Consider the following 27,963-nt stretch of genomic DNA (forward strand, 5'->3'; position numbering starts at 1 on the left):
TGCTGGTTGTGCAAAGGTTGATCTCAGATGAGCAAACAACTATATTGCCCACGGTAAAGGAATGGTCAAATTATACTATTAAGCGAGCTGCTCAGGCACTAACATGATCACTCAGGTATGGCAATGAAGCATCGCTTGTGGTTACAAAACTATCCCAATTCAAGACAGTGCTTTCGGCATGTTAATAACGGAGGAATCACAACAGATAATGAACAATGTATTCTCCCAGTATCTAACATCCACCCATTGTTTAAATCAACTGACACTAGAATGAGGCCAAGAAAAAAATCATGCACTCATCTTTGAATCTTGCTGGTTTCAATTCCAACTAATTTGAGAACTTGAGACTAAAACTAATCCATTTTGTCAATAGACTGAACACTGCCCTTCAGTAAATAAAAAGTTAGGCAGCAATACAATACCTTCAGCATATAAAATGGCAGCCCTAGCAATCAGGAGGTCCTTTGGTTTTAATTAATGCTTAAATAAGAATATAATGTAATCTGATCAAAATTTCACAAATATTAGCAAATGAATGCAAGAAGTCTGCAGCAACTAGCTAGCACTAACAAAATTTATCTAAGATTTACAGTTAGACCTGACATGGAAACCAAAGCCTGAGCATTCCTTATAATTTACCAGTTCATGAATCTACTCTATTTTGACTGTGCTTGGGAGCTACAACTATGAAAGGAGAACAAAAGGTCTGCCATGTTTGTAAAATAGCTACCACACTCCCCATTACTGCGTTTACTATAGCCTCATTTAATAAAATAAATCTAAGGGTGAAGTCAGGCAGAGCGAGAGTGAACGGGGACTTGATAGTACTGGTATCGGTTTATTATTGTCACTTGTATCGAGGTACAGTGAAAAGCTTGCCTAGTAAGGGGCACAGATTGCGTTTCAGTGGCTGCAATCGAGACTCAAGAATGGTGTGTTGCTTCCCTGGTGCCAGGGTCAAGGATGTCTCGCTGAGGGTACAGGACATTCTGAGGGGGGAGAGTGAGCAGCCAGAGGTCATGGTCCATTTTGGTACCAATGACATAGTCAGGAGTAGGGATGTGGTCCTGCAAAATGATTGAGGGAGCTAGGTAGAAAGTTAAAAAGCAGGACCTCCAGGGTTGTAATCTCAGGATTACAACCCGTGCCACATGCTAGTGAGGTGAGAAATAGATACATAGTGCAGTTCAATACATGGCTAAGGAGCTGGTGCAGGAAGGAGGGCTTCAGATTTATGGATCATTGGGCTCTCTTCCAGGGCAGGTGGGACCTGTACAAACAAGATGGTTTGCATCTGAACTGGAGGGGAACCAATATCCTTGCCGGGAGGTTTGCTAGTGCTACTCAGGAGGGTTTAAACCAGAGTGGCAGGGGGTGGGAACCATGGCAGCAGGGCAACAGGTGGTAGGGTTGAGGGCAAGAAAGATGGTATGGCAGGTAAAACTGAAGGAAGGACAGCAGGGGACAAGCCAATAAACACGGTGGGACTGATGGGCTGAAATGGTGTTTATTTCAACGCAAGGAATATTATGGGTAAGGAGGATGAACTTGGAGCTTGGAAAAGTACATGGGATCATGTTGTTGCCATTATAGAGACCTGGATGTGAGAGGGACAGGACTGGCAGCTCAACATTCCTGGGTTTCATTGTTTTAGACATGATAGAGAAGGGGGTAAAAGAGGTGGAGGGGTTGCACTACTGATAGGGGAGAATATCACAGTAGTACTCAGAGAGGACGTATTGGAGGGCTCATCCACAGAGGCAATTTGGATGGAGCTCAGAAATAGGATAGGTGCAATTATGCAGATGGGATTATACCATAGGCCTCCCAACAGCCACCGAGAGATGGAGTAACAGATATCTCCATCTCTCGGTGGCTGTTGGGAGGCCTATGGTATAATCCCATCTGCATAATTGCACCTATCCTATTTCTGAGCTCCATCCAAATTGACAGATTATGGAAAGGTGCAGAAACAACAGGGTTGTCACAGTGGGGGACTTTGACTTCCCTAGTATTGATTAGAACTTCCTTAATACAAGAAGCTTAGATGGGGTGGGATTTCTTCAGTGCATCCAGGAGGGGTTCTTGAAATAGTATGTGGAGAGTCCAGATAGAGAGGAGAGAACATACTGGACCTAGGTTTGGGAAATGAGCCAGGCCAGGTGACAGACCTGATAGTGGATGAACATCTTGGGAATAGTGACTACAACTTATTACATTTTAAGCTAGTTATGAGTAACAATAAAATCTGATCTTGCAGGAAGGTACTAAATTAGGGGAGGGCAAATTACGATAAGACAGGAGCTAAGGGGTGTTGACTGGGATCAGCTGATGTTGGACAAGTCCACATCTGACATGTGGGAGTTGTTTAAAGATCAACTGATCAGAGTTCAGCATTGGCATGTTCCAGTAAGGAGTAAGGACAAGGTAAGGGAATCTTGGATGACCCGAGAGCTCCTAAACTTAGTCGGGAAGAAAAAGGAAGCATATGTAAGGTTTAGGAAGCTAAAATCAGACTGGGCCCTTACAGAATATAAAGATAGCAGGAAAGTGCTCAAGCAGGCAATTAGGAAGGCCAAAAGAGGCCATGAAATGTTCCTGGCAAGCAGGGTCAAGGGTAATCTCAAGACATTTTATACTTATATTAAGAAAAAAGAGGATAACTAAGGAGAGAGTAGGTTCACTCAAGGATAAAGGAGGGAATGTGTGCTTGGAGTTAGAGCAAGTGGCTGAGGTACTAACTGAGGCTAAGGTACCAAAGACTCTTGCAAATTTCTACAGATGTACGGTGGAGACCACTCTGACTGGTTGCATCACAACCTGGTATGGAGGGCCCAAATGCACATGGTCAAAAGAGGCTGCAAAGCAGACTCAGCCAGCTCCATCACGGACATAACCCTCCCTGCCATCGAGGACATCTTCAAGAGGCAGTGCCTCAAGAAGGCAGCACCTCAAGAAGGCAGCATCCATCATTAAGGACTTCACCACCCGGGACATGCTATCTTCATGTTACTACCATCAGGGAGAAGGTACAGGAGCCCAAAGACCCACACTCAACGTTTCAGGAAAGCTTCATCCCCTCCGCCAACAGATTTCTGAACGGTCTGTGAACCCTTGAACACTACCCCATTATTCCTCTTTTGTACTATTTATTTATTTTTGTAATTTTTATGCCTTTATGTCTTGCACTGTACTGCTGCTGCAAAACAACAAATTTCACGACATATCTCAGTGATAATAAACTTGATTCTGAAATGAGTACTTTGTGTCGGTATTTACCAAGGAGAAGAAATTGGAGGATAGTGAAAACAGAGTGGGGCATGCTAATGTCTGGACATTTTGAGATTAAAGAGTGCTGGGTCTTCTGAAAAGCATTTATGTGGATAAGTCCCCAGGGCCTGATGGCATATATCCCAGAATATTGAAAGCAGCAAGTGAGGAGATTCCTGGGGCTTTAACAAGGATCTTTGTCTCCTCACCAGCAACAGATGAGGTCCCAGAGGAGTGGAGAGCAGCAAATGTTGTGCCTTTGTTCAAGGGAAATAGGGATAATCCAGGTAATTATAGGCCAGTGAGCCTCATGTCAGTGGTAGGGAAGCTATTGGAGAGGATACTGAGGGATAGGAATTATGCACATTTGGAAACACATGGCCTGCTTGGGGACAGTCAGCATGGCTTTGTGGGGGACAGGTCATGCCTTACAAACCTGATTGAGTCTCTTTTTTGAGGAGGTGACAAAGGAGCTGGATGAGGATAAGGCAGTGGATATTATCTATGTAGACATTAGTAAGGTATTTGATAAGGTCCCTCATGGTAGGTTATTTCAGAAGATAAAGATGCATGGGATCCAGGGTGAATTGCAAGTTTGGATTCAGAACTCGCTTGCCCATAGAAGAGAGAGAGTAAGGGTAGAAGGCTGTTATTCTCGCTGGAGGTCTGTGACAAGTGGTGTTCCACAAGCATCAGTGCTGGGACCTCTGTGATATATATCAATGATTTGGATGAAAATGTTGATGGTGTAGCAACTCACCATCCGAGCAAGCGAACCGGCTCGGTGGTCGGGTTGCACGTCGTCGGAGCGGCGAGGCCCAAGATGGCGTTGGGCCTTTGTCTTCCCCGAGCGACAGGAAGAACCTGTGCGCAGGAAAGGTTTGATGACATAGCGCATACGTCATTGCCGTTTTAAGTGGGCAGGAACAGTCTCTCTTAAAAGGCCTGCGCAAGGCGGGAAAATAAACCAGTTCTTGTTCTGAAACCCATCGACTAGTGTCTTGTTTTCACATCGCAGTAGCAGCCGCTACATTGGTGACCCCGACGGTCCAAACGGATTTTGGACCCGCACAATGGAAGACAACACAGCAGCCAAAGCAGTGGCACTCAAGTTGCCCACCTTTTGGACGTTTCGTCCCAGCGTCTGATTCGACCAGGCCGAAGCACAATTCCACCTTCGGCAGATCACCTCCGACTCCACAAAGTACTACCACGTGGTCAGCTCTCTGGACCAGGAGACAGCAGCCCAGGTTGGAGACTTCATCCAGTCTCCTCTGGAGGAGGATAAGTACCCAGCTTTCAAAGACCTTCTTATTTGGACCTTCGGCCTCTCCCGTCGAGAGCGCGCCGCCCGCCTGCTTCATCTCGACGGCCTGGGGGGCAGATCCCCATCGGCCCTAATGAACGAGATGCTGGCCTTGGCTGAGAGATAGAAGCCTTGCCTAATGTTCGAACAGGCCTTCCTTGAACAACTACCCAATGACATTCACCTGCTGTTGGCCGACGACGATTTCAGCAACGCACATGAGGTAGCTGCCCGGGCAGATGTCCTGTGGAAGGCCAAATGCAAGAGTGGTTCGTCCGTCGGCCAAATCGCCAGGCCGCGAGTCCAACGCCTGCCTAAACCAGTCCCAGCAACCGAGCGACCACACTCCAGAAACACAGATGACGACACTGGCAACCAGCTGTGTTTCTACCATCAGAGGTGGGGCACGGAGGCCCGATGCCGCCCACCCTGCAAGTTTCAGGGAAACGCCAGGACCGGCCGCTGACAAAGCCTCCTATTCATTCGGGACAAGCAGTCCGGGCAACGTTTTCTCGTCGATACTGGAGCAGAGGTCAGTATTTTGCCCCCGACCGGCCGCGACACTCGTAACAGGCAACAAGGTCCTGTACTCAATGCCACAAACGGCACAACAATACGGACTTTCGGTACCCGTACACTTCAATTACAATTCAGCGGCAGCCATTTTACCTGGACCTTTACCCTTGCCACCGTCACCCAGCCACTCCTAGGAGCCGATTTCCTTCAGGCCCACAACCTGTTAGTCAACCTGCAAGGGAAGCAGCTAGTCCACTCCAGAACTTTCCAAACCTACCCCCTGGGAGAAGCCAGCCTACCAGCGCCACGCCTGGACTCCTCTTCCCTGTCTGGCAACTAGTTCACCAAGCTCCTAGACAAGTTCCCATCAGTTTTGGCACCTCAGTTTACAAATTCTATGCCCAAACACAGGGTGCGGCACCACATCATTACCACAGGGCCACCCCTTCATGCCCGAGCACAACGACTACCTCCAGACAAGCTCCGCCTGGCAAAGGAAGAGTTCTGTCGCATGGAGGAGCTGGGGATCGTTCGCAGGTCAGACAGCCCCTGGGCCTCCCCCCTGCACATGGTCCCCAAAGCCACTGGCGGGTGGAGGCCCTGCGGCGACAACTGCAGGCTGAATGACACCACCACCCCGGACCGCTACCCCATCCCTCACATCCAGGACTTCGCAGCGAACCTACATGGGGCCTGCATCTTCTCCAAGGTGGACCTCGTTCGGGGATACCACCAAATCCCGGTCCACCCGGATGACGTCCCCAAAACTGCAATTATCACCCCATTCGGTCTCTTTGAATTCCTTCGAATGCCGTTCGGCCTTAAGAACACCGTGCAGACTTTCCAGCGGCTGATGGACACGGTAGGCCGAGACCTGGACTTCATGTTCATTTACTTAGATGACATACTAATCGCCAGCCGTGACCGCCAAGAACACCTTTCCCACGTCTGCCAACTGTATTCCTGTCTCCATGATTTCGGCCTCACGATCAACCCGGCCAAGTGCCAATTCGGACTTGACTCTATCGATTTCCTCGGCCACAAAATCACCAGCGACAGAGCAACACCCCTACCTGCCAAGGTAGACGCTATCCACCATTCTGCCCGTCCCAACACAGTCAAAGGCCTGCAGGAATTCCTAGGGATGGTCAACTTTTACCATCGGTTCATCCCTGCAGCAGCCCGTATCATGCGCCCTTTGTTCTCGCTGATGGCTGGTAAGGGCAAGGACATCTCCTGGAACAATGAGGCTGCGGCTGCCTTTGTTAAGGCCAAGGATGCCCTGGCAGACGCCACGATGCTGTTACACCCTAGGACAGACGTCCCAACCACCCTCACGGTGGACGCATCCAACACCACGGTTGGTGGAGTACTGGAACAACTAATCGAAGGCCGTTGGCAACCCTTGGCATTTTTCAGCAGGCACCTGAGACCACCCGAACTGAAATACAGCGCTTTTGATCAGGAACTTCTAGCACAGTACCTGGCAGTCCGGCATTTCCAGTACTTTTTAGAAGGCAGGGCTTTCACCGCTTTCACTGACCATAAGCCTTCGTCCTTCGTCTTCTCCAAAGTCTCTGATCCCTGGTCAGCTCGTCAGCAGAGACATTTGTCCTACATTTCCAAATTCACAATGGATATCCAACATGTCTCCGGTAAGGACAATGTCGTTGCTGACGCACTTTCCAGACTGACCATCCACAGCCTGTCCCTGGGTGTTGACTACACGGCCCTGGCTAACACACAGCAAGCCGACGACGAGCTGCCCAGCTACAGAACCACAGTCTCAGGCCTGCAGCTCCAAGATTTCTTAGTCGGTCCAGGTCAGCAGACCCTCCTTTGCGACATCGCAACAGGTCAACCCCGCCCTATAGTTCCTGCAGCCTGGCGGAAACACAGTTTCAACAGTTTCACAGTTGGCGCACCTGTCCATTAGACCAACTGTCCGACTAGTCACCAGCAAGTTCTCCTGGCATGGCCTGCGCAAGCAGGTCAGTGAGTGGGCCAGGACTGGTCCGCACTGCCAGACATCGAAAATCCAACAACACACCAAGGTCCCGCCACAGCAGTTCGAGCCTACCCGTAGAAGGTTCGACCACATCCATGTTGACCTTGTTGGTCCTCTGCCAGTTTCAACAGGAGGCTGGTACCTCCTTACCATCATGGACCGGTTCACAAGGTGGCCAGAGGCAACCCCTCTATCTGACATTGCGACTGATTCCTGCGCCCGGGCGCTGCTCACAACTTGGATCTCATGTTTTGGTGTTCCGGCCCACATCACTTCAGACAGGGGCACCCAATTTATCTCCAGCCTCCGGTCTGCAGTAGCGAACATGCTGGGGACGCAGCAGCACACCACCACGGCCTACCACCCTCAATCAAATGGGTTAGTGGAACGTTTCCCCCGCCATCTAAAATCAGCCTTGATGGCCCACCTGAAGGGTCCTAACTGGGTCGACGAACTACCTTGGGTACTGCTCAGCATACGCACTGCCCCCAAGGAAGATCTCCACGCTTCATCAGCTGAACTCGTGTACGGGGCGCCCCTGGTCGTCCCAGGGGATTTCATACCCGTCCTTCGGGACCATGAGGAACAACCCACGGCAGTCCTGCAAAGACTGTGCGAGAGGCTCGGCAACTTGGCACTGATTCCCACTTCGCGGCATGGTCAAGCCCCATCCTGTGAGCCCAAGGAACTACGAGACTGTAAGTTCGTTTTCGTTCGCAGGGGCACACCTCGGGCACCATTGCAACGACCATACGAGGGGCCGTTCCGAGTCATCAGGAATAATGGGTCCACCTTTATTTTGGACATTGGGGGCAAGGAACAGGTCTTCACGACGGACCGCCTCAAACCGGCCCATTTAGATCTACAACAACCGGTGGGGGTTCCAGCACCGTGACGCAGGGGCCGACCTCCTAAGCAACGGCTAACACAGCCTGCGGACCTTGGGGACCATATTGCCGGTTCTGGGGGGGGGGGGGCACGGTTGTGTAGCGACTCACCGTCCAAGCAAGCGAACCAGCTCGGCGGTCGGGTTGCGCATCATCGGAGCGGCGAGGCCCAAGATGGCGTTGGGCCTTCGTCTTCCCCAAGCGACAGGGAGAACCCACACGCGGGAAAGGTTTGATGTCGTAGCGTATACATCATTGCTATTTTAAGTGGGCGGGAACAGTCTCTCTTAAAAGGCCCACGCAAGGCAGGAAAATAAACTAGTTCTTGTTCTGAAACCCAACGACTAGTGTCTTGTTTTCACATCGCAGTAGCAGCCGCTACAGTGGGTGGATTAGCAAGTTTGTGGATGACACCAAGATTGGTGGAGTTGTGTACAATGTAAAGGACTATCAAAGAATACAGCAGGATATAGATCAGTTATAGATATGGGCAGAGAAGTGGCAGATGGGGTTTAATCCAGGCAAGTGTGAGGTCAGATGAAAGGAGAAAGTATAGAGTTAATGGTAGGCCCCTAAATAACACTGAGATACAGAGGGATCTTGGGGTACAGGTCCAGGTCCATAGTTCACTGAAAGCGACTACTCAAGTGGATAAGGTGGTAAAGGCGGCTTATGGCATGCTTGCATCCATTGGTAGGGGTGTTGAGTATAAGAGTAAGGAAGTCATGCTACAGCTATATAGAACTTTCGTCAGACTACACTTGGAATATTTTGTGCGGTTCTGGTCACCTCATTAGAGGAAGGGTGCAGGAGAGGTTTAACAGGATGCTGCCTGGATTAGAGGGTATGAGCTATAAGGAAAGGTTGGACAAACTTAAGTTGTTCTCCTGAGAATGTCAGAGGCTGAGGAGAGACTTGATAGAGGTTTTTAAAAGTGTGAGAGGCATAGATAGGGTAGACAGTCAGAATCTGTTCCCCAGGGTAGAAATGTCAAACACCAGAGGATATGCTTCTAAACGTTAGAGGGGGAAGCTTAAAGGTGATGTGAGGGGCAAGTTTTTTTTTAAAAACGCAGAGAGTGGTAGGTGCCTGGAATGGGTTACCAAGGGTGGTGGTGGAAGCAGGCAGTTTGGTGGAGTTTAAGAGGCTTCATGAATATGAAGCGAATGGAGGGATATGGACGATACACAGGAGAACATTTAGCATAAATCGGCATCAAGATCAGCACAACATCATAGGCCGAATGGCCTGTCCCATGCTGTACAGTTCTATGTTCTACGTAAACAGCACAATTCAAAATAGCAACATCAATAAATGCCTTGGGCTTCTACTCCAATCTCACACAATAAACTAAACTATTTACAGCAGGCCAGCAGAAGATAAGGCAGCAGAGGCCCTTTTGTTATGCTGCTAAAAATTTAGCAATAGAATCCACCTGGACATTCACAGCAGCCGGACACTAGGGGTAGAATCTAATTTCTCTCATGAGCTACAGTCATTAAAGTTGCAAATTTATAGACTACAATCCTATTTCACACAGAATACATTTCTTAAAGGCTCAGAGAAGTCCATAAGCAGCTCCAAGTCACCTGCCATCAATCTCTAAGTGCTTTCACTTAGCTCAACTAAAAATTCAGGCTTCTCCTTTCTCACGAAGGTGAGTCCAGTTTCACCTGTCAATGTAACTGCCCGGGTTCTCACTACATGTACAACAGAAAGACATTGAGGCCCCAGTAGGTCAAAAGTTCCAGGCGCAAGCTTCACTAAACCTGTGTTTAAAATAACACCTAACTGGGCTTTATCATGCTCTGGTGATGAAAACAACATACAAATAAGTCCAATAAAATGAGGTCTAGGAAAGACATTCAATTTAATTTTTGGATATATTATTCAAAAATAAGATGGAGTAACTTTTAAAAATGTGTTGCTACTGTCAGGAAAATTACTGCCACAATTACCATGAAGAATAATTCATAACAATGAAAGTTTAAAATGTGCAGCAACTAAAATAACTTTTCTCCCTGGGTATTGCATTCTCCTGGATTGCAAATTTCCTTGTATTCCCTACAGTGGGAATATACTTACCGAAAGAATTTAACTAATTCAGTAACTATTTTTCTAATCTGGTGCAGGCTGCACCAGCCTGGGTTACAATGCAGGTGCAAGATAATTGCATTCCAACATGTGTGATACCTTGCTGGCCTTCAGTATGTTGATCTGCTCTTCATATACTGTGTCTCTGTTTTTCTCCAGGAACCCATCACACTGATACTCCACCTGCAGAATAGAACAAGAGCCTTAACTTTAAGAGTTCATTTTTTGGGACAGAGTGGAAGATATCATAGAAAGGAATTCAGAAAATCGCAGTGGCTTGATCAGGAAGTGCATTGCCACTGTGGAAAGGAATGACACACTGCAGGATGATCAAAAATTCTGTTCCCCATTCACTGACTTTCATTGAAAATGCAAGGTAAGAATTGAAGTTAGCCATTGCAGTCAGCATAGTTTACTATACTCTCTTCTGGGCCCTGCCAATGTCCATAGAATTATGCTGTTTGTGACAGGAACACAAATGAAGATGAAAAAAAAAATCACACATCCAGCCTAATTGTATGTCTATGGACTTTTGTGTCTGTGAAAAAAACCTAATACTCAATATAGACACATGGATGTGTTGTAGAGTTTCTTAATCTTTAGGCTGCTAAATAACTCACTTGAAAATATTTCTGCATACCAAAGTCTACATTTCTCTCTGTACATATGCCTCTAAAATATCCCCATCCACTAAAAGCACAGGCCATAGTTTCATGTGCAGTTGGTGTCAGGCTATAAATTACTTCCATCATGAAATTCATAATATACAAATGATCCGAGAACACCGTTTATGCATTTCGCTCGAAATGAACCTGACAATTCTTGATCAATAAAGCTTTGTTCTCTTCTAGGTAGCTGTATATCCACCAACTGTCCTTCATAAGTAATAGAAAATATTTTTTCCCCTTTTTTCCTCCTGACCTTTGACCCATCCTCCAGTGGATCTGCTTCCCCCTCCTCCCCCGCACCTGCCTATCACTACCTTGTGCCGACCCTGCTTCCCCTTTTTTTGTCCACCTATCACTGCTCTGCTTTTCCCTCCTATATATTGGGCGTCCCCTTTTCCAATCTTCAATCCTGAAGAAGGGTCCTGACCCAAAACATTGACCGCCTGCTTTTCTCCACGGGTGCTGCCTGGCCTGCTGAGTTCCTCCAGCATCATCTTGTTTTTCATCCAGATTCCAGTATCTGCAGTCCTTTGTTCCTCCAACTGAAAATATTTTCCAAATCAGTAGTTGTATAATTACCCAAGTTGAAGCAGCAGTTCACCACTTTATGTTTAGTCACTGCGATGATCTGCAACTTATTATAATTAGAAATGTGTACTAACATAACTGTGCCAGGATGACATCACTCACTAAATATGGAGGTGACTTTTACTTCAATAAGAAAATGTTGAAAATAGGAGATCATTATTGCTACAACAGTGTCAGTTGTTAGCTGAATAACTGCAACTACAATAGCAAAGATAATTTTTTCTCCTAATTGGACAGGGAATACTTAGCATCCAAGATCCATGGCCAAATGGTATTAACTAAGTAATTATAAATAACAGCATGTCGTTATGTATCCAATTATTTTGAAAAGTCAGTTTTATCTTTCCCTTCAGATTACTTTGAATCAGGTTTCTGTTAGTTGTTTCTCATTCATGTTCACTGTGATTCCATCTGTCACAACTAGCTGGTGCTCCCAAAGCTTGCTGCGAAGCACATACTGCTGGTGAATCCCATTACCTGCAGGCCTTTGTGTATTTCCGAATTGAAAACCATGGGCTCCCTAAAGGGGCAGAACAATCTCTGACATCTAAAAATGCCCAAGTTTTCATGCTGTTTGAAAATTATCCCAGCATTTACATACCTGCGGGTGAGCTAATTCCTGGCTACAGAACGCAGTCACCATTGTCAATCCAAGGTTAAATCAGTGTTGTGGGAAAGGGAAGTACCGAAAGAAAGATAAAGGGAAATGGGCCAAAGGCAGGGAAATGGGATTAGTGTGGATAGGCCTATTGGTCAGTATGGACAAGTTGAGCTGAAGGGCATGTTTCTGTGCTGTACAACTTGATGAATCTACGAATAGATGATACTAAAAGGGAAAGCTGACATTGAAATAGAGTATTAAAGGATAATTTTGGATAATAGTGGGAAGTAGTGTTGGATTGGAGTGTGGTAGGAAACAGGTCCTTTGACCCATTAAAAAGGCATCTATGTTGTCTCTGAAACAGTTGGATTTCAGCTTTAGTTTCAGTGTTAATTTTTTTAATTCCTCTATAATGTTGGCTTCACTTACTGCTCAAGCTACAAACACAAGTGCAATCACTGGTCTTGATATGACAAAGACTTACAGTTACATTCTTGAATTGGACAAATTAATCAGTTTTATTCAAGCTATCAGCCAGCTATTGTTAGCTTTCCAGTTGGTATGTTTGCAATCTTCTTGCCTCTGGCAACATGCGCATGGGTATCATAGTGGGGCACAGGGTGTGAGGGAAATGCAGTCCTACTCAGTATGGCTTAAAGGTGTTTTGTTGCAATAGTTCAGTCATTGAAGACAAAGTTACACAATTGATGGACCAGCTGGTCACTTCCTGCATACCATTTAAATGCTACTGTTGTTGTGGAAAGGGCCTGCTACAAAATAAAAAGTGTGGCAGGACCTTTAACTTAGGATGCTGCCACTGAAGAAAAAAAGAGCACAAATTTAATCAGCCTCAAGATCAGAAATTCTCCCTTCCCTCTGATATGGTACACAGAGCAGATTCACAACAAAAACAATTACAGCACCAGCGACCCAGGTTCAATTCCAGCCACTGTCTGTAAGGAGTTTGTATGTTCTCCTCGTGTCTGAGTGGGTTTCCTCCGGGTGCTCCAGTTTCCTCCCACATTCCAAAGGCGTATGGGTTAGGAAGTTGTGAAAGATGCATTTCACTGTGTGTTTCAATGTACATGTGACTAATAAAGATATCTTATCGTATTCCTTTATTTAACTGCTTGGGTAACAATTTCAGGTTAGTCTTAAAATGGGTAACATCTGTTTAACTTGAAATTTATATAAAACAATAAATCACATGTTGCTACAAATGTGAAGGAATTACTGGATGAATACATCTGGTAAATCTGGATTAAAATTCTGAGTTCTACTTTTGATTCTGAAAGCTTTATTTGGAGTTCTTCATCTCTCTAAAGGAATAACTTGAGTTAAGGTCCATCACAAGCCATGAAGAGAATTGGTTTGATGAACCAAATAGGCCTTTCCATCCCATGATGATGTTCTCAGTGGATATAAGCTTATCTCTGGCTGTACACTGTCCTTACTAATAATAATGCATTGGCCAAAGGCATTTTTATTTTGATGCAATTAGCAGTATTTTGACTGTTTTTATACCAACGTGACAGGCAGATCAACACTGAAGCAAAGAGTTTAAGGAAGAGAAAATTATTGGAAGATTTCAGGGCTGGAAATTTCAAATCTCCTTGTATGAAATTTCAATTGAAATTTCAAAGAGAGAGAAAGGGTGCTCGTAAAGGGATTTGGAAAGATGTTTTAAGATTTTAAGATATGATATTTATTTATTAGTCACATGTACATTGAAACACACAGTGAAAAGGAGACATTGGTGCATTGGGGACCAGTATGGGTTAGCAAGCACATGAATGATAAAGGAGCAAGCAGAGGTGAATAGGATTTTGGGCAAGTTCAGAAATGTTCTCAATGAGGTAAAATTTACAAGACTTGGAAAACAATCTGGAGAGTGATGCAGTTATTGAACTGGAGGTGGCAAAAGCATGGTTTGCTAGAACCTAGTTTTATTTGATTTCCCAGTGATTTGTTGATGCAGATTTAAGTTTGTTCATTTTCATTTAACCTGAATAAGGGATTCTGAATTAAGGTGACTTGGCAGGTATGCATGGTTATCAATCAAAAATAGATTGTGGAATAATCACTGCATTGTTAATTACCTTATCTGCAAAATGTATAACAACAAAAGCCATATTGGACATTCGAGGTTTCTGAAAGTGTATGCTGTTCGAATGGCGATCATACAGTTTCTGGGCCCAGCTCTGGTCTGTACCTTTTGGCATCTGAAAGCAGACAAAACCAATTTAACTTAGAAACTGATTATTATACAGAAAAGCAAGCTTTTGGAAATATTAAATATTGTTTTACAAACATAGACTATAACTTTGTTAACATGCTTGTGTCACAGCACAAATGAGAGACTGATTCTCTCTCTAAAACAAGGTAAATGGAACACCTTTCCAGTGCAGTTGACCCCATTTTCCACTTCCTACTTCACGTCAATGCAAGTTACGCAGTAAACTTTAGACTGGGGTCTGAATTTCCAAAACATATGGCAAAATCCAATGTGGTTATATTCAAATAGTTTTCCATCATATATACTCCCTGCTGCTGTATCAATCTCATCCTCCCCTTGTTCAGCAAAAATACATGCTAATTTTCTCGTCAGCATGTCTGGGCTATCACTGCCTTTTGTGATGAGGAACAAATCAACTCCTTAAATTAAATCATAGGGAAAACCACTAACTGCATTTACCCTGCATTCTTCATCCAACAGGTCTAAGATGCCCAACTTAGCCTCAATCAAGTCAATGCATGGCTGGTTGTCAGAGAAGTCAATGAGAGTCCAAGGTATTTGTTCCTTCATGTATTCCTCCTGTTCCAATTTGAAGACATGCTGAAAAATATTGAAAGGACTCAACAAATTGTGACAATATGGGTAAATATAAATTATATCCCTTACCACTTAAAGGTTTGTGCAGTCTCTAAAGGATTAATAGAGTCAAGGTAAATATGGACATCAGGTAAACCTGATGAACTTGAAATTTAATAAAACTGTTTATTAAAGTGTTTAAGCACATACATGGGCATGCAAGCACATACATGCACAAGCACACAATACAGTGTTCTCACCAGGTTAAATTGCTGCTGCAATTTCTCATTGGCATAGTTGATGCAAAATTGTTCAAAACTGTTGATTTCAAATGTTTCAAACCTACAATGGACAGAAAATAGACATTATCATTCCAAAAATAAATTATACTTGTGGAACTACAATGAGATTGAAGAGCAACCAGAACAATGGTCCTAAATTTGCAGGAACAGGTAGACTCCCACTGTGAGTCAGAACTGGTCCTGCACCCTTCAATGCATATATTTTTGCCCATAACCTTGCTAAAGTTCAAGCTAGTACTAATATTTTATCAGTGACCTATGGACCAACAGATTATCTCCTTAACCAACAAGATTTCAGAATTGAGAAATAAACAGAGAAAGCTGAGGGGGATGTGAATGAAAGTGCATAAAATTAATTTTAAATCAGATACAGCACAAGAAACAAAAAAAAAGGGAAAGAAAAATAAGATTGGGTGCAAGAGAGAGACAGAGAGACAGGCAGACAGACAAAGAATGAATTTAAAACTCTTCATTTTTCACATCAACAATTCACAACAGGAGAGTCCATACTTTTAAATAATTCACTTTCTGGCAAAGTCATTAACAAAGATTACAACGTTACAAAGAACAGGTTTATTAGTGGATTGTCATAGAGTCGCACAGCATGAAAGCAAGTCTTTTGGCCCACAGTGTCTGTGCTGGCCATCACGTATCTGTCTATAATAATCCCATTTTCCAAAACTTGACCCATTGCCTTCGATGCTATGGTGCAACAAGTGCTCATCTAAATTCTAGTACTGAGGAAAAGGTTCTCACTATCTACCCTATCTACATCCTGTTCAATTTTGAATATTTCTTATCAGGTCCTCCATCAGTCTTCTTAGCTCCAAAAACAAATCCAACCTATTCTGCTTCTTTATAGCTGAAGTGCTATATGTTGTATTAAGCATTAACAGGCAATTAATTCACAGGGTGAGCAGTTCATAACAGATGATGCCTTTTTTTTTGCCCCTTATGGTGACACAAATCCTCCAGGTACTCACACCAATTTGTAATTCACAAAACAGCACCAACTTGCCAAAACCTGTTGGCCAACATGTTCATACATGCATCTTTATAGCAAATTCTGGACATTACTTTTAACCAACAAAACTGACATTTTCATTGTGTGCCACCAGGTAACAGTTGGTTTCCAAAATTGAGATTAACTGTATTGTGCCATTCGTGTCTCTTTGGAAGTTTCATTTCCTCTTAAAATGGGCAACATATGAAGTCACGTCCATATCCCCAAAATAAATAAATATTCATCTTACCCATTTAATTACAGGAATCCATAGAGCCTGTTTAGGAGTTTCTGCACTCTGGCTTGCTTTTGCTAGTACAATTTGTGGCATGGATTATACAGACCAAGAACTTTTAGGATTTATAGCTAGCTACAGCTGGCCCGCACTGAAAGGCAGCCAGGAGCCACAAGAGCCAGAGTGGCAGCTAGCCAGTGTGGGAAGCCTCAGCAAATCTGGGTTGGAGAAGGTTAGCCAAGCCCTCAGCAATGTTGCTTTTCAGTGGCCCTTGAACCATAAATGTGCACTTGTCAGACAACATCACAATCAGCAGACTTGGCTGCAGTCTCCAAGCAGCACTCCCACTGTCCAGAAGAATAGCCACTTGAGAATTCCCAGGGACAGTACGAAAGATAATTGGACTGAGGAAACTGTTTTAGGCAATCCTTTCAATTGTTGCAATTTGGGTTTGAATCTGACCCTGGCTAACCCTATATGAAGCCAGTTTTCAATAATCATAATTCAGTTTCTAGTGGGTTGAGGCCAGGAGCAGGAAAATAGCACCGGAGAAGCCATTGTGGAAACTGCTAAACATAACACTACTGTTCTCCATAGCTCAGTCTCTGCACACTACTGAGCAGTGCAGAGTGACTGACTTCTATAGCTAACCTTTGGAGTGCGTGAACATAAGGACCCGAAGCAGAAAATTATCCATTCCTAGCTCAGAGTCCTTAACAATCATGGGAACAAAATCCATATAAAGGTAACATAATTTTTTTTAAATTGACTCAATGTTGCAATGTTGAATTAATTGATCAAACAACACTAAGGATTAATCCCAGTTTGATGGATGTAAACCCTGTGTAAACCCTGCTCTGTTCCATACCCATAAATATCCAATACTCCGATGAAAGAATGCTGTTTGTTGGTTGTGTAAAGTGCTTTGTTGATTTGATCCACGATCCAGTTGAAAAGCTGAGCGTAGATGTGCTTGGCCAATGCATTTCTGGCATTGATGGCTTGCTGCTTAGCCATGGTCTTAACGTAAGTCTCTGACGTTGTGACAAGCTTGCGGTGACACAGCCAGTGTTCCATCTGATCGTGCTCAACTCCCAGCAGATTACAGAAGTATTTTAGGTGCTCATCTTTTTTCTGAAAGCACAGAAATCAACTGTTAACAAGATGGAGTGCTGTTATTTTCAGTCAACTCGATTTTTCCAATCCCATTTAATGACTTCACCAGTGACTGACACTGGTCACTGATCAAAATTCAAAATCTTCTACAGTGAATTGACTGTACATTTTACACACTGCCTGATTTTTCCTTCCACTTGGTTGAGTGCATAACCAACAATCAGCATCTTTATACAAATTCCAAAGTCAGTGAAGAAATTTCTTCTCACCTCAGTCTGAATGGCTGACCCCTTGTTTTGAGACAGTGACCACTATTTCTGGACACCTCCGCCAAGAGAAGCATCACCTCCTGCTTCTACCCTGTCAACTCCTAAACCAATTTTGAATGTTTCAAATGATTTACCTCTCATTCTTGTAAACTCAAGTAATGGCCTAGACTGCTTAAGCTACTCACACCCTTCCCATCTCAGGAGTCTATGTGATATAACCTTCTAGTCTTTGCTCAAGAGAAAGAAGACCCAGTCTGTTCATTCTTTCCTTTTGGATATAATGGCACAGTTCTAGTAAATCTGCAAATCTTTCTTGCATGCTCTCTAGCACCTCTTTTTCACTTGGTGAAGATAACCAAAGTATGCAAAATGTAGTCTAACTAAAGGAGACACAAGAGACTGAAGATGCTGGGATTTGGAGTTAAAAATTAATCATGGAATGAACTGTCAAAGGAAGTGGTTGAGGCAGGTACAATGACAACATTTAAAAGGCATCTAGACAGGTACATGGATAGGAAAGATTTAAAAGGATATAGGCCAAATGCAGCAAATGGAACTAGCTTAAATGGGCATCTTGGTCAGCATGGATGAGTTGAGCTAAACGGCCTGTTTCCATGCTGTATGACTCTATGACTCTGTGCTGGAGGAACTCAGCAAGTTGAACAGCACCTGTGGAGGGAAAGGAATAGTTGACTTTTCCAGTCAAGACCCTGCATTAGGACTGAGAGTGGAGAGGGAAGGTACCTGGTATAAAGAGGAGAGAAGACTAACTAAAGTTCAACAGAAGTTTAGCTTTTCTACGTTTTAATGCAATGCCTCCAGATATAAATCCCAGAGCTTAGGCAGAATTCATGACAATAGCCCAATGTCAAATTTTGAGCAATAGATCAATCTTGTGTTTGGAAACACAATACTTGCCTTCAAAATTAGAGAGTCATAGAGTTGTACAGTATAGAAACAGGCACTTCACCACGTCTATGCCGATCATCATATCTATCTATATTAATCTCACTTGCTTAAATTAATTCCATAACCCTCATTCAAGTACCTGTCCAGATACCTCTTAAATGTTATTGCTGTTCCTGCCTCCACCACCTCTTTTGGCAGCTCATTCCAGATACCAACTACTCTTTGTATGGAAAAATTGCCCCTCAAGTGCCCTTTAAATTTCCTCCCTTTCAACTTGAACCTATGCCCTCTAGTTTTTGGCACCATTACCATGGGAAACAGACTGTCACTATCTACACCTCTCATAATTTTATACACCTCTATCATGTTACATTTCAGCTATTTTGCTCCAGGGAAAACAGACCAAGCCTATCCAATCTCTCTTAGTAACTCAACCCTCCAATGCAGGCAACATCCTTGGGAATCTTTACTGCATCCTCTTTAGCTTAATGACATCTTTCCTGTAGTGTGGTGACCAGAACTGCACTCCAAGTGCAGCTGAACATGGCATCCCAACTCTTATACTCAGTGCTCCGACTGATGAAAGCAAGCATGCCATACACACACTTCACCAACTATCTACCTGTGTTGCCATTTTCAGGGAACTATGTACTTGTACTCCTAGGTTCTCTGTTCAACAACACTCATCAGCGTCCTGCCATTCACTGTGTATGTTCTGACCTGGCTTAACTTCCCAAAATGCACCACTTCACATTTGTCTGAATTAAATTCTATCTGCCATTCCTTTGTTCATTTTCCCAGTTGATCTAGATCCTGTTGTAACCTTAGACAGCCTTCATTGCTGTCGACTATACCACCAATTGGTCTAGTATTTGTAGTATCGTATAGTACTTGGTTTGTACTTATCCTTTAAATGGCACTCATACTCCCGAGTATTGTCACATAAACGAAAGTTACATGTCTTTGGCACAGTCACTAAGCAAACCTACTGGGTAGATTATAAGAATAAGTACTCTGTATCTGTGACTTACAGCAATACCACAAGTGTCCACATCTCTTTCTGAAATAATCTCTACATTTCCCAGATGGAGAATTGAAGCTATTACTCTATAAATGTTCATCTGGTGTGCATCCTTTACACCTGAAGGAAAGAAACGCATCATTACCACCTTCACTTGCAAACATTTAAAAAAAAGCTTCAAATCAAACTTCTTAAACTCCAAAAGCAAACTGCTTTTTAAATTTTATTCTAACCTCAGAGCCCGTTGACCACATTGTTCTTAACAGAATTTTCTGCATGAAGTTCCAAATGCAAAGGATAGTTGGACAACTACTCTCATTGGGGCATATTTTCAAACTTTTAACCAACAGATTTTCATTCTTTACCACCACCCCTTTCTACATGGGGCTTTGACTCGTACAGAGATTTGGTTCCTTTGGTGCCAGCAACATTTGCCAAAGAGAGCATACTTCACTTGGCAACCAGACAACTGTGACCAACATATTCATAAGAACATAAGAAATAGCAGCAGTTGGCCATCTAGACACTTCCGGCTGCTCTGCATTTAGTACGATTACGGCTGATCGCTTACTTCAGTGCCACTTTCCTGCACATCCCTATCCCTCGATACACTTAACACTTAAAAATCTGCCCATTTCTGTGTAGTATATACTCGGCCACTGAGCCGCCACAGCTCTTGGGTAAGGAATCCCAAAAACAAAGATGGGAAATCTCAATTCCGAATGACTGATTCCCTATATTGAGACTCTGACCCTTGGGTCCAGACATCCCAGCCAGAGGAAATGTCAACTCCATATCTATAATGACAAGCAGAATGCTGAAAGAACTCAGGGTATCAAGCAGCATCTGTGAAGGCAAAAGATGCAAGTCAATGTTTCAGGTTGAGACCCTGCATCAGCATTGAGATGGAAGAGGAAGGATTGTCAGTGTACAGCAGTACGAGTAGGGGTGTGACAGAAGCTGGTAGGCAATAGGTGGAATTAGAGGGGGTAGGGGATGATTGGCAGATGAAACCAAGTGGGGCAGGGGAAGGGATGAGAAAGGTGAACAAAGGGAGAAGAAAACTAGGTGGACAGGTGAGTGTGAGCGGGAGAACACCAAGGGTGTGGGTTGTGAGCTACCCAAGTGGAATATGAGATGTTGTTCTTCCAATTCATGCTTGGCTTCTCCATAGAAATGAAGAAGGTCAAGGACAGACATGCTGGTGTGGGAGTGGGAAGGAAAGTTAAGATGACACACAACCAGAAGCTCGTGATGGCCATGGTGGACAGAGCACAGGTGCTCTACAAACTGGTGGCCCAGTCTATGCTTGGTTTCATCAAGGTAGATGCAGTAGACCAAGTTGGAAGAGGTGCAGGTGAACCTCTGCCTCACTTGGAATGGCTCTTCAGATCCCTGGATGGTGCTGAGGGAGGAGGTGAAGAGACAGGTGTCACACCTTCTACAGTTGCAGGGAGATGGTAGGGGTGTGTGGAGAGGGATGAGTGAAAGGGGAGAATAGGCAAAGGTGTGACTGGTTGTGGGATCACGTTGGAGCTGGCAGAAATGGCAGAGGACGAGGTGTGGGATGTGGCGCTGGTAAGGTGAACGGTGAGGAGCAAGGGAACTCTATTGCTGTTCTGTCTGGGCAGGCTGGGATGGGAGCAGACATGCGGGATGTGAAGGAAACACAAGTGAGGGCTCCATCAACCAGGGCAAGGGGAAGCCACGTTTCCGGAAGGAGGACATTTCAGAAATCCTACAGCAGATGGCCACACCTTGAGAACAAAGGTGAAGGAGACAGAAAAATTGAGCAAAAAGGGTGGCATCTTTACCGGAGGCAGGGTGGGAGGAGGAGCCATGGGTGCCAGTGGGTTGATAGAAGACGTCAGTGGCAAGTCCGTCTCCTGAAATGGAGACAGAGAGATCCAGAAAAGGAAGAGAAATGTCAGAGATAGTCCAGGTGAGTTTGAGGGCAGGGTAAAAGTTGGTAGCAAAGGTGATGAAAATGATGAATTCTGCACGTGTGCAAGAAGTGGCACCAATGTAGCCATCGATGTAGCAGAGAAAGAGCTGGAATAGGCTTGGAACATTCTTAACTCCATATCTACCCTGTCAAACCCTTTCATTCATGCTGTACATCACACTTAAGCCTGCTCTTATCTTCTTGTCCATCTGAAGTCACAGAGTCAAATGGGAGTGGAAAATCTTCCCTTATATTTTCTCCTTCCCATCTTAAGAACACAGAAATCAAATGCCAGGACCCAGCCCTTCATTAAAGCACCACCACTTGAAATTTAAACCAATTTATAAAGTGGCCTTTGAGAAGAGTTACAGAATTGGACCAATTTTCAAAATCCCTGGCCTTACCAAGTAGAGCAAAGGCATCCCAAGTTCTCTCAAAGTCTTCAGCATCATTAACTCCATCTATCAGTGTGTTACCACCCTGAGTGGTGTAGAAGTAGTTCTCTGCACTGCCTGAAAGACAACAAAGTTCTGGTTATTCATAAACACAGATGGACAGATGGTCAGGAGTGTATACTGTTCCACACTGAAAGATAATATCTGTGCCACAATAATTTTATGTTCATCAAGAGAATAGTTCACTGCTAGAATATAAAAAAAACTTAATAGTTTTAGTCTGCACACTTAAAGATAATTACAAGTCTAAAGGGATGGTGTATTTTTCCCCAATTTATAAGGATTCTAAATTACTGTTAGGATCCAGGCATATTTTGTTTTATATTGCAATGACACTCACATCAGGTTATTTTTCAAAATAGTTGCAAACCACCCACACTGACAGTTTCACTGCAATTAAAATTATGTATTTCATATTGCTTATTCAGTCCTTGACAATTTTTGATTAATCATCACCAAGACTGAAACTTTAACTAAAAACAAAAATAAGACTTTGTTTAAAATTCAGAACATTGCAGGAATGATCAGCAAACCAATCTGACAGACACAGAATTAACATGACATCTTTTCACCTCCTGTTCTCATTATCCTTTTAAAATTCATTGCGAGGTCAGTTAATCATAAGCAGCCATTATTTTCTTCTGTACAAGGATGTGAACATAATGCTGACATTAGCTCTTAAACCTGGTGAAACAGGTATATCTAAGCAAATCACATACAATAGAACGTGCTGTAATGCCCACCACATTGTCATCTCAGTCAGCAGAACAATGCCAGTGCACCTCAGAAAATTGATGAATGATTCACTTTGAAAGCATTCCAATTTATCCCATTCCTGCTCATTCCCATAACACTACAAAATGTTCACTTAAAAGTTTAAAATTACCATCAAATCTACATCCACCATCATTTTAGCTAACCCATGATAGATCACAACTCACTATTTCAATACTTTTTGTATCATCTGTCGCTCTTTCCTAATTACATTAAGTCAGTTTGCTCTGATTATTCACCCTTGTCCCACTGGAAACGCAGTTTTACTTATATATTCTATCACAGTGGTTCACAATTCTGAATATTTAAAGCTGTCATTAACCTTCTCTGCTCTACAGAGTACAATCTCAGCTTCTACAATCGTTACTGCACACAAGGGAGCCATTCAGCCCATTGATTCCATGGCAGGTATCTGGTCTCATAACTTAAACAGACCTCTCTGTCCTGGAAAACCCATCTTGACTTCCTGACCAACAGACTACAATCAGTAAGGATAGGCAGCAACACCGCTACCATGATCGTCCTCAACACTGGTGCCTCACGAGGATGAGTTCTCAGCCCCCTAATTTACTCCCTGTACACTCACAACTCTACATCCAGATTCTGCTCTAACCCTATCTGCAAGTTCGCAGATGACATCACCATAGTGAGCTGGATCTCAAATAATGACAAGACAGAGTACAGGAAGGAGATAGAGAGCCCAGTGACATGGTGTCAAGACAACAGCCTTTCCCTTAATGTTAGCAAAACAAAAGTGCTAGTCATTGACTTCAGGAAGTGGGGAGTAGCACAAGCCCCTGTATGTATCAATGATGCTGAGGTGGAATGGTTGAGAGCTTCAAGTTCCTAGGTGTAAACATCAACAATAGCTTGTCATGGTCCAACCACATAGATACTATGGCCAAGAAAGCTCACCAGTGCCTCTACTTCCTCAGAAGGCTGAGGAAATTTGGCATGTCCCCGATGACCCTCACCAATTTTTATAGATACACCATTGAAAGTATTTTATCCACATGCATCATGGCTTGGTATGGCAAGTGTTCTGCCCAAGGCCACAAAGAGAGTTGTGGACACAGCTCAGTCCATCATGAAGACCAGCCTCCCTTCCATGGACTCTGTCCACACTTCTTGCCGCCTCAGAAAAGTAGCCAGCACGATAAAAGGCCCTTCCCACCCTGGACATTCTCTCTCCTCCCCCTTCCATCAGGCAGAAGATACAAAAGCTTGAAAACATGCACCACCAGGCTCAAGGACAGCTTCTATCCCATTGTTATAAGACTCTTGAACAGAACTCATGTGATAAAGATGAACTCTTGTCCTCACAATCTACCTCATCATGGCTCTTGCACTTTATCCATCTACCTGCACTAGACTTTCTTTGTAACTGTAACACTATATTCCACATTCTGCTATTGCTTTCCCTTGCACTCAAAGTACTTATGTTCTGAAATGATATGAATGGATGGCTTGCAAAACTAGGTTTTCCACTGTAATTCACTACATATGAGAATAATAAACTGATACCAATACTTTCTGCACCCTGTCCAAGGCCTTGATATTCTTAGCAGAGTATGGTACAAAAAATGGTTTACAATAACCCCCAGCTGGGGCCTAAACAGTGATTTTTAAAGGTTTATAAAACTTTCTCATTTTTGCATACTTGGTCCTGTTTACAAAATCAAGAATTCAAATGGCCTTTGAAACATGGTTAATTATCTGTTTTGCAGCCTTCACAGATGTACAGGACCCCTTGGACCTCTCTGTCCATTTGGCACTTAAAAACTGTACTATTTAAATCAACTTGCTTCTCCTCATTCTTATTACCAAAATGTGTCACTTCACACCTCTCTATATTAACTTGTATCAACCCTGTCTCTGCAGTTCCTCAGATCATCAAAGTCCCTGTAGATCTACCTTTATCTTTCTTCCTAATCACTGTGTTTCTGAATTTTGCATTATTTGTAGGCTTTCATATTATGGTCCATGTACCTAAGTCCAAGGTTATGTCCAAAATAGTCTTCTCCTATTTCTACTAAGCCCCAAAACATGACTATATGCTTCATCTTGGCCAGCTCCATATTCAGATATACCAATGCCCCTTTAATTTTGTTTATGAAAACGTAGATATCTTTGCAAACATGTATTACCTCTTTTTATATGCCTCGACATTGGGAGTAAGCCACATTCTTAAACCACTACAGTCAGTAAGAAGGAAGTTCTTAACTCCCTGTGCTGTTTGGGTAGCAACTTACGATATCTTGACTAAGCAATAGTATGTAATTGGAGATGCTGGTGTTCCCCTCAGCCTGATGTCTTGAGTTTCAAGTCAGTAGAGATTTGGGAGATCCATTTGAAGACAAGTAGTAAGTAACAGCAGTACACATTTTATAGATGTCACACACTGCATGGTGCAGCATCAGTAAAGAGAATGAATATTTACATTGGTGGATCAGGTTCTAATCAAATGGACTGCTTTGTTTCCAATAGTGTCAAGCTTCTGACAAGTTTCTTGTATGTTGTTAGAGCTGCATTCATCCAGCCAGGTACAGAGTATTACACTACACTCCTGATTTGTGCCTTGTAATTAGTGGAAAGGCTCTCAGGAGTCAGAAGGTAATTCACTCACCACAGGATACCCAGCATCTGATCTGCTCTCCTAGTCACATGGTTGGACTAGCTTTTCGATCCAAATCAAAAAACTGCAGATGCTGGAAATCACCAGCCCATGCTTGAACGGTGACCAGGTTTGCTGTATGTAAATAAATACTGCTTCATTGTCTGTGAAGTTGCAAAAGTTGCACAATCATCAGTGAATATCCCCATGTCTCACATATTGATGAAGGAAATATTTTTGATCATTTTTGATACAGTTTACAACAATGCCCTGATGAGCAGCAATGCCTTGGGGCTGAGGCGGTTACCCTCCGACAACCACAGCTAACTTCCTGATAGGACTTTTTCCCCAGTGGGGAGTTTTCCTTTAGATTCCCATTGACTTCAGATTTGCCATCATATCTTGATACAACACTCACTCAAAAACTTGCTTGATGCAAGGGACCGTTATTCTTTTCCCTCCTCTGGAATTCAGGTCTTCAGGTTCATGTTTAGACGAAGGCTATGATAAGGTCCAAGTACAAAGACCTTGACAAACTGAGCAGTGAACAGGTTACTGGTGTGTAATTAACACCTGACAGCAACGTTAATGACACATTCTGCCACTTTGCCAATAATGGAAATTAAAATGATGGGTTGGTTAACAGCCATCTTGGGGTCTTTTTTTTTGTGTAGGCAGGAGGTACTTGGGCAAGTTTCTACCTCATCAGAGATGCCAATGTTGCAGGTGTATCAGAAAGGCTTGGCTAGCAGCATAACTAGTTCTGGAGTACAAGTCTTCAGCAATGCAGCTGATACTTATGCTGTATCCTACGTTGTCAACATTTCTTGATATCGTATGGAGTGAAGCCAACTGAACCAAGGCAATCTTCTGAGATGGTCCAGGCCTCAGGTGGCAGTCAAGATGAATCAAGTTAGCAACATTTCTTGACTAGAGACACAAGATACTGCAGATGCTGGAATCTGGAGCAACAATCTGCTGGAAGAACTCAGCAGGTCGAGCAGCATCTGTGGGAGGAAAGGAACAGTTGACATTTCTGGCTGACACCCTGCATTAGGGTGTTGATGAAGGGTTTCAACCCAAAACATCGACAATTCCTTTCCTCCCACAGATGCTGCTCAACCCGCTGACTTTCTCTAGCTGCTTGTTTATTGCTTACCATTTTGTGTCTATTGCATTCAAATTTGTGTGTTCACAGAGAAAGACTCACTGTATCAGTTCCATGCATTTTAGGACTGAAGTAAAAACTATTGATTGATGTTGGCTGGATTTCAAACCACAGACATGCTGTCAAGGAAGTTACAGAAAAAAAAAATGTACTGATGAAAATTGAAAGGGAAAGTTTCTTTTGCAGCTAACAATGTGTCCCAAAAATTGATGCATGGCATAGTTAAGCCTTAACTGGAACATAACATACTGGGAAGAACTCTCTTTTTCTTCCTTTACTCATCTCTTACATTTAAATGAAGTCACACTACACCCTTCCTCCTTACTCTCTTTTCAAGTAAGAAAAAATGGTACTGCTTTAATTCCCTTCGTGGCATGATTGAAAAAATACTTTTTTGCTTCTGTTTTTTTTTGGGTAAGATTTGCTTCATCTTTTTGGCAAACTTTTTATTTGTGGCAATGTTTTGTGATTCACTCTGCTGTGATTAACAGGTGTCAAATACTAACAACTTGCCCTGAAGCAAATTAGTTATAAACATTTCTCACCCTCATGCAAATAAATACATCAACTTGATTTTGAAAGTATGTGAAACACTCATAATTAAAATCTATTCATGTAACAGCTGTAGGCATTTTGACATAATATGTATATATTAGACGTTGAGAATTCAGACTTAATTATCATTGGAATGTAGAAACATACAGAACAAAAGCACCAAACATTTCATTGTTACTTTACACACAATTATTATACCAACATCCACTTAACAGAAAATCCCCAGAGCCAATGTAGAGATGAAAATTTCATTCCATCAGCTTAGTTTGAAGTCAAACTTTAGCAAGTCAAACAATTCCGAAATTTATCTTTTATGTACACAATAATCCAGAAAAGCCTATTTTTCTCCATAGCACCTGCATTATCTAGAACACGATGACACATCTATGGCTCCGATACCACGCCTGGCTACTCTTCCCCAAAGTGAACCCTGTTGATGCTCTGGCCACGTTACTCTCTCAGCCACATTACTCTCTCAGCCACATTACCAAAAGAAAAATCTCCAATGTTTCTGAGACCTAGCTGTGGAGAAATTGCCACACATAATAATAAACATAACAAAGTGACTGAACTTCAAAAGCAATTAATTAGCTGAAAAACATTTGGAGGAATTCCAGGCCCGTGACAAAATGCCATCCAACGTTATAGGAGGATTCCAAGAACAGCACTTTGCTGAGTGTACATTTAATTAAACAGGCACAAGGTCAGTTGTATTATTTTTCATTAGTATAGTAACTTTTGGACAAGGTAACTTACTTAAATACAGTTCTTTGAATTCTGGGCGATTGGCCGAGGCACACAGCTGGTAGAAGATATGGTAGTTGCGCTCGTCTTCTGCCTGATAAAG

General features: G+C 43.2%; 1 protein-coding gene across 2 annotated transcripts in view; it reads right to left on the minus strand.

Annotated features, from left to right (window-relative positions):
* The window catches only part of myo5b (myosin VB), a 215,754-nt gene that overhangs the window by 90,987 nt on the left and 96,804 nt on the right, over nucleotides 1–27,963 (minus strand). For both annotated transcript variants that reach the window (XM_052010146.1, XM_052010147.1), the window contains exons 7-14: nucleotides 27,873–27,954; nucleotides 21,955–22,062; nucleotides 19,616–19,725; nucleotides 17,159–17,424; nucleotides 15,011–15,092; nucleotides 14,634–14,774; nucleotides 14,038–14,160; nucleotides 10,181–10,264 (exon numbers count right to left, since the gene is read on the minus strand). In XM_052010146.1, the coding sequence (XP_051866106.1) occupies nucleotides 10,181–10,264; nucleotides 14,038–14,160; nucleotides 14,634–14,774; nucleotides 15,011–15,092; nucleotides 17,159–17,424; nucleotides 19,616–19,725; nucleotides 21,955–22,062; nucleotides 27,873–27,954 (996 nt within the window). The remainder of the gene's footprint in view (nucleotides 1–10,180; nucleotides 10,265–14,037; nucleotides 14,161–14,633; nucleotides 14,775–15,010; nucleotides 15,093–17,158; nucleotides 17,425–19,615; nucleotides 19,726–21,954; nucleotides 22,063–27,872; nucleotides 27,955–27,963) is intronic.

This window comes from Pristis pectinata, chromosome 2 (genome assembly GCF_009764475.1).
Source record: "Pristis pectinata isolate sPriPec2 chromosome 2, sPriPec2.1.pri, whole genome shotgun sequence".
In the NCBI taxonomy this organism is placed as follows: domain Eukaryota; kingdom Metazoa; phylum Chordata; class Chondrichthyes; order Rhinopristiformes; family Pristidae; genus Pristis; species Pristis pectinata.